The following is a 6,911-nucleotide window of genomic DNA, read 5'->3' as shown; positions in this document are numbered from 1 at the left end:
ATAATTTTTATATGCACTAGGAAACCAAACAACTCATGTGGTTCTCTTTATTGTGGTGGTTTGGAATAATGTGCAGTATCTCCATGATATGCTGTCCTAAGCTAATATTTTCTTTCAATCTTCAAGAATGCAGCACTTCCCAAACTGATGTGACCATGTAATGTATTTTTTTCACAACACATCCAGAAAATCTGAGAACTATACTCTGAGAATAATATGAAAACTGAAGAACATTAAACTAGTTCCCACGATGTTTAAATCTTCTGAAAAGATGGAACACACTAATTTGTACATGTTAATATTCTACCTAAAAATTTAAGATTTTTTAAAAATTGAAGTGAAGAATCTGGTCTTTTCTACTACTAGGAAACCTTAAGGATATATGAAAGAACAGATCTTTAGGATCTGATGTATCTTTTACTCTGAATTATACAAAATCAAAACTCCAAATAAGTACTGATTATATGATCCACTGACATATTTTTCAAGTGACACAATTTACTTTAAATCTGAGTTATATTTGTCAGCATGATGTCATATTTTACTTTTTCTAAGACTGAACGATTACAACTGCATTAACACTTGAGAGAATTCTGATGTCTGATAATCGCCGCATATAGGACAACATTCAATTGAAATATCAAGTGTACTTTTACTCATCAAATATTTTATTCAAGTTACCAAATTTGAGGAGTTATGTTGGGCTTGAAGAAAAAGGCCAAGTTGAAAAATGGAAATAAACTTTTCATTTGGTGGAAGCTGAAATCCATGTATACATTCTAATCAAAGACCTGTCCCATGTTGCATTTTTCAAGTTTTTAGAGTCTACCAGGTCAAACCCTTTGCTGCCTTCATGGCTTTTACTTTGCTTTTTCCCTTCTTTCTCTCTCGCTTTGCTTTCAGCCTTTTCCTTTGCCTCTGGTTCATCCATATGGGGTACTGCCCATGCTGGTCTAGAAGAGTCTTTTTGTTTCTCTTAATATCAGTCTCCATTTTCATGTCATCTGAATAAAAAATGGGAAAACTATTAATACTCACAAATGAAGAAACAGCCCCATGATAAAGCACATTAATGTAATGAGGACATTGAATTTAAAAGTGGCATGCAACTACAAAAGCAAAAAAACACACATCCTTTATTTGTGCAATGCTCTTTGACTAATACTCAAAGAACTCCTTACAGCACATTCAGGAGAATCACACACATGCCATGTGTTCCCACAACCATGAAAGACATAAAACATCTGTGAGGAACTAGAAACATCATCTATTTAATCACTGAGGAACTTTCTTAAGAAGGTTGATATGCAATCCAATCAAAAAATAGGCAAAGACTGAAAGAGACGTTTTTCCAAAGAAATACACATGACCAATAAGCACATGAAAAGATGTTCACATCGCTAATTATTAGAGAAATGCAGATCAAAACTACAGTGAGGTACCACCTCACACTGATCAGAATGGTCATCATTAAAAAGTCTACAAATAACAATGCTAGAGGGAGTGTGGAGAAGAAGGAGCCCTCCTACATTGGTGGTAGGAATGTAGGTTGGTGCAGGCACTGTGGAAAACAGTATGGAGATTCCTCAGAAAACTAAGAATAAGAATTACCATATAATCCAGCAATCCACTCCTGGGCATATGTCCAGACAAAACTATAATTCAAAAAGATACAAGCACCTCTATGTTTGCAGCGGCACTATTTACAGTAGCCAAGACATGGAAAGAACCTAACTGTCCATCAGCAGATGAATGGATAAAAAAGATGTGGTACATATATACAACTGAAAACTACTCAGCCACAAAAAAAGAATGAAATAATGCCATTTGCAGCAATATGGATGCAACCAGAGATTATCATACTAAGTGAAGTGTCAGATGGAGAAAGCCATATACGATATCACTCATGAGTGAACTCTAAAATATGACAAAAATCAATCTATCTATAACACAGAAACAGAATCAGGGCTATTGAGAATAAACTGGTGGTTGCCAAGGGGGAGGGCAGTGAGAGAGGGCTAGATCGGGAATTTGGGATTAGCAGATATAAACACATATATATAGAATGGATAACCAACAAGGTCCTACTGTATAGCATAGAGAATTATATTCAACATCCTGTGATAAACCACAAAGGAAAAGAATATGAATAAGAATGTATATATATATAACCCTTTTGCTATATAGCAGTAATTAACATAACATGGCAACTAAACTATACTTCAACTATACTTCAGTAAAAAATAAATTAAAAACAAAGAGAACACTGTTACAATTGTCCTTTTATGATAGTAAAAGTTAAATAGGAACCATTTAGGAGATACGGATTTGAATTACTGCCTTAGGGCTAAGTAAATGGTTCTGAAAACATGTGAGTTAAAAGAACACTTCTCAGATTAGTTGCTTTCTTGAGCTAACTAAAATAGTTGTGTCAATAAGAAGTACACTCAACCTTCTAACAGACAGGCCTTAAGAAGAACATAAACTATTAGGAATGACTGGTCACTTTCAATGAAGTGTACCTAGAAGAGGTACAGTAGCAAGCAGCAAGCTTCTGATGACAGAGCAGACCTGATACTCTGGGGCTGCCATACTTCTTTACCCAGGTCACACTCAAGGTATCCAGCTCTTCTAACAGGAAGCTCAGCACAGCAATGCTGTGGTCCATCTTTCATCAACCTTATCTGTTGTGGAGGACATGTCCAGAATGTCCTCCTCTGGGAACTCACGAGGGTGTACAGGTCTTCTGTGAACTGTGCTACCTGACATTAGTTCATTTGTCTGGTTTACTGTCTGTCTCCTCCAATGTGATGTGAATCTCATTAGGATGGAGACCATTTCTGTTATTCATCATTGTTGCCTCAAGACCTAGAACAGTGCCTGATATACATTAGCCATTCAATAACTGGTCAGTGAATGTTTATTCTGGGTGCTGTTCTAGGTTCTGTTCCAGTGGTCCAAATAAGCTTTGCCCTCATGGACTTCTCAATGGTCTGCTGAGGAGAGAATAACAAAGCAAACTTCAGCCTGTGGTTAGGGCCTTTTCAAAGAGAAGTGTTGGAATGAGATTAAGTAGGACGAGGCAGGCTGTGGTAAACACATGGAAAGATAATGAGGAGATTTAAGCATGGGAATGACATAACTGACTTATATCCTGAAAAGATCATACTGGGTGATGTGACAAAAACGAATCAGAAACGAGCAAAAGCTGAGACAGAAGTAAAATGGCTACTACTGTGGTTCAGGCAAGAGACAACTGTCATTAAAGTAAAAGCGTGAGAGCAGAAGAAAAATGGATAGATTCCGAATGTATTTTGGGGATAGTCAAGATGTGCTGATGGTTTACAGGTGGGTGATAAAACAAAGGGAGACCAGGGATAATGACTACTATATAGAGACATTATATACATATATCAAACATAATATACATATAATACATATACATAATATATATATATTATGTATAATACATATACATATTATATAATGACACATTATATACAGCCTCCGACTTCAGACTATATTCAAACACAGAGCACCCAGAATCTGTCAAAATCAAATACAGGGAAACAGATCTTTAAGGTAGTAAGGACAGAGGATTCTCAGAATGGAACCTAGATCATGCAAAGGGTAAAATGAGGAGACCTCCTTCTATCCTGCCTAGTTCTTGATGCCTGTGTACCCTTCCAACAAGTGTGTGTCTGGGTTTGTCTATTCCCATAGTACTGTCTATTTCTGAGACACGTAGGCTATTGTAATGGCTTCCCTAGTGGCTCAGACAATAAAGCATCTGCCCACAATGTGGGCAGACCTGGGTTTGATACCTGGGTTAGATCCCTGGGTTGGGAAGATCCCCTGGAGAAGGAAATGGCAACCCACTCCAGTACCCTTGCCTGGAAAATCCAATGGACAGGAGAGTCTGGTAGGCTACAGTCCAAGGGATCGCAAAGAGTCAGATCTGACTAAGTGACTTCACTTCACCTAGGCTATTGTATAAGCACCAAAGGCTCTGAATAATCCAAAACATGCTTACTCACATGAACTGGCTTTAAAATAGCTAAACATAGAATCTCCAGTAGCACCTACAAAGAATTATGTGGCATGGCAGGTTTGTAGAGGAGCAAGTGTGAGAAAATGGAAGATAGTTGAAAAGGAAAAAGTCACAAAGGGAAGTTTGATATAATTAAAAAGAAATTTTTTTAAACATAATCTCACCTGTTTCATCCTTCACCACACACTGCGTTTTCTCTTGACAATGTTTGGGTTCTACCACAGTTGCTATCTCTTGAACGTCTTTCATTAAAACATCACCATCTATTTTAAGAATATTTTTAAGTCTGCTGAGCTCCTTTGGGGCGTTCTTTTTTCTCTTTTCAGCACGCATCTTCCTTTTCCACTTACTCCGTAAACTTTTAGCCATATTTTACCTGGAAAGTTCACAAAATTACATTTTCAAAAGCAACTATTTACTATTTTTAAAAAAAGGCAAATCTTTGGAAAACCAAGTCAAAAGGTATCTCTGCACCACATGAACAATTGGAAAGTAAACTCTTCACTCTGTTCATAGATTATGATGGCATAATGTGCAAATTATGTGAGGATCAATAAGGCATATACAGCCACTAAATAACAATTAAAAACACCAAATCCGACAGCCACTAAATAACACAAATAGCAAACCAAACTACCTGTGGCCACTGGCACACTGTACTGTATGTCAGCCAATTCTGAAAGCTCCTATAGTTTCCACACGAGATGTAGAAATTTAACCATACATGATGTCGAAATTTAATTTCCTCCAAAACACGAAGAGCACCGTTGCCTTACATTCATGTAACAACTTATAAAATATTTTATAAATCTTTTAACTGCATCTTAATTTCCCCCAAACCTACAGGTGATCTTACCCACCCCAATTTTCCTCATTATCCACCCTTTTAAGTCAATCTAGGTATTTCAAGGGATTCCCTTATAGCTCAGCTGATAAAGAGTCTGCCTGCAATGAAGGAGACACGGGTTTGATCCCTGGCTCAGGAAGATCCCCTGGAGAAGGAAATGGCAACCCACTCCAGTATTCTTGCCTGGAGAATCCCAAGGACAGAGGAGCATGGCAGTCTACAATCCATGGGGTCGCAAGAATAGGACATGACTTAGTGACTAAACCAGCAGGTATTTCAAACTTGTATATTTCTATTCTTGATATCTCTCCACCCCTTAGTCCCAGCCTGTCCCCCACAGAATAGTCAACGTGAGCTTTTAAAAACTTGAAGGGCATATACAGTCTTTCTTGAAATTAACGATTTTCTGCCTCACATATTCAAGCTCTGCAAGGTTATTTGTGACCTGGCTCCTGCCTCCTTCAACTTCTATCTCCTATGCTCCACCCCTCCACAATTACATCTGAAAACAAGCCCAATCAATGACAACCAAGGGACAGTGTGGGAATGTGATGAGAGCTGGGAAGTGATTGCAGGGATTATTAAGAATTTAGAGGGAAACTTGTAGGTATGACTTACAACATCATCTTAATTGTGCCGACAGATTTACGTTTGAATGTGTATATACAAAATATTCTATACACTTTAAATATGTGCAGTTTGTTGTGGTAATTACACATCAATAAAGCAGTTAAATGACATTTGGGGGGAAAAAAAAGAGAAAAATGTCCAAATGACGTTGAGTTCAGTATCTTTACATTCACCCTTCTTTTGCCTAGGAACTAATCCTTCAGTACCTCGGAAAGAGTTTTTCTGACCTCTGTAAGCTCGCCTCCTTTTATTCTCTACATTATTCTTTTCTTTCCTTCTTAATACGTTTTAAAATCTAAAATTAAGTTCATTTTCTGTCATTCCCGGTAGTCTGTGGGCTCCACGAAGGCAGTGGATAAACAGATCTTGTTCACTGCTGGATCCCCCAATGCCTAGCGCTGTGCACATAGTAAAGCTTAAGCAAACACTCGCTGAACGGATGACTGGCGGAGTTATCATTTCTGGACGCCAGTACTCACAAACTAACTCTGTCTTCCTGTGTACAACTCAAGCCCTGCGAGGGGCTGGAAGAAAAAGGTTACGGAACACAACTCTGAGGGCCGAGGTTAACCTGAGCTGAGTTGAAGGAGGAATCCACTTCCCACAGAGCAATGGGAAGCCCGACCAGAGCCGCCAAGACAACGCGAGACCCTAGGAGAGGCCTGCCTTTCTGGACAGGGCTCAAGCTTGCCCAGAGAGGTACATGGTTTGAGAGGAGACTCTCCACTAGCGGCGGAATCAAGTACCACGGCCCATGCCTCACTGAAGCCATGCGGTAAAGAACCCACCTGCGAAAACCTAGGAATTCATATAACGCACGATGCTCACGCCGCCGGAACCCTCTGCACTTCCGCCTTCCGGCCAACCCGCTCCTCTGGCCCGCCCCTCCCGGGTGGCGCGCTGCTTGCCGGGAGCCAAAATGTCCCGGATGTCTTAGGTGGAGTCCTCTGGAGTTCCAAGCTGACGCGCTTCCTGATCTTTGGGTAAGTTGCGTACCTGGAGCTGGGCCCCTCCCAGATAGATTCTGAAGTTGGTTTCGGAGAGTGCGACGGAGTGCCCGAGTCAAGGGTTCTTGACACAAGCTAGTCCTGCGTCCTGAGCGTGAGCGGGATAGCCCTGAGACTAACCCACAGACGGATAACCGCCAGACGACTTTGCCCGTCAAGTAGGGAGCTCAGTGCCGACCTTTAGGTTTCCTGTCACGCCTCCCCGTTCGCAGGACCTTCACCACTGTCACCTGTTCTTCTAGATGCCAAATTAAGATCATCTTTATTTGCTGCCCTTAAACTTCCCCATCCCAGCTGATGGCTTCATCGTTGTACATATGTCAAAACTTGTCAAACTATATCCTTTAAATACGAGCAATACATTGTATGTCAGTTA

At 40.0% G+C, this 6,911-nt stretch overlaps 1 protein-coding gene across 1 annotated transcript; it reads right to left on the bottom strand.

Moving 5' to 3' along the window:
• LLPH (LLP homolog, long-term synaptic facilitation) lies at positions 401-6,570 on the bottom strand. Its single transcript, XM_005680215.2, has 3 exons — positions 6,317-6,570; positions 4,216-4,427; positions 401-1,004 (listed from the first exon to the last, which is right to left on the bottom strand). Exons 2-3 carry the CDS (start codon positions 4,418-4,420, stop codon positions 826-828), a joined length of 384 nt encoding a protein of 127 aa, XP_005680272.1. The 5' UTR covers positions 4,421-4,427; positions 6,317-6,570; the 3' UTR covers positions 401-825.

This window comes from Capra hircus, chromosome 5 (assembly GCF_001704415.2).
Source record: "Capra hircus breed San Clemente chromosome 5, ASM170441v1, whole genome shotgun sequence".
Lineage (NCBI taxonomy): Eukaryota > Metazoa > Chordata > Mammalia > Artiodactyla > Bovidae > Capra > Capra hircus.
Note: the sequence above shows the minus strand (reverse complement) of the source record. Positions and strands in the feature narration are given on the sequence as shown.

Coding starts and splice junctions, on each gene's coding strand:
- LLPH (XM_005680215.2), bottom strand. CDS start 4,420: ATGGCTAAAAGTTTACGGAGTAAGTGGAAAAGGAAGATGCGTGCTGAA. Junction 1,005..4,215: donor TGTGGTGAAGGATGAAACAG/GTGAGATTATGT, acceptor TTTTTTATTCAG/ATGACATGAAAATGGAGACT.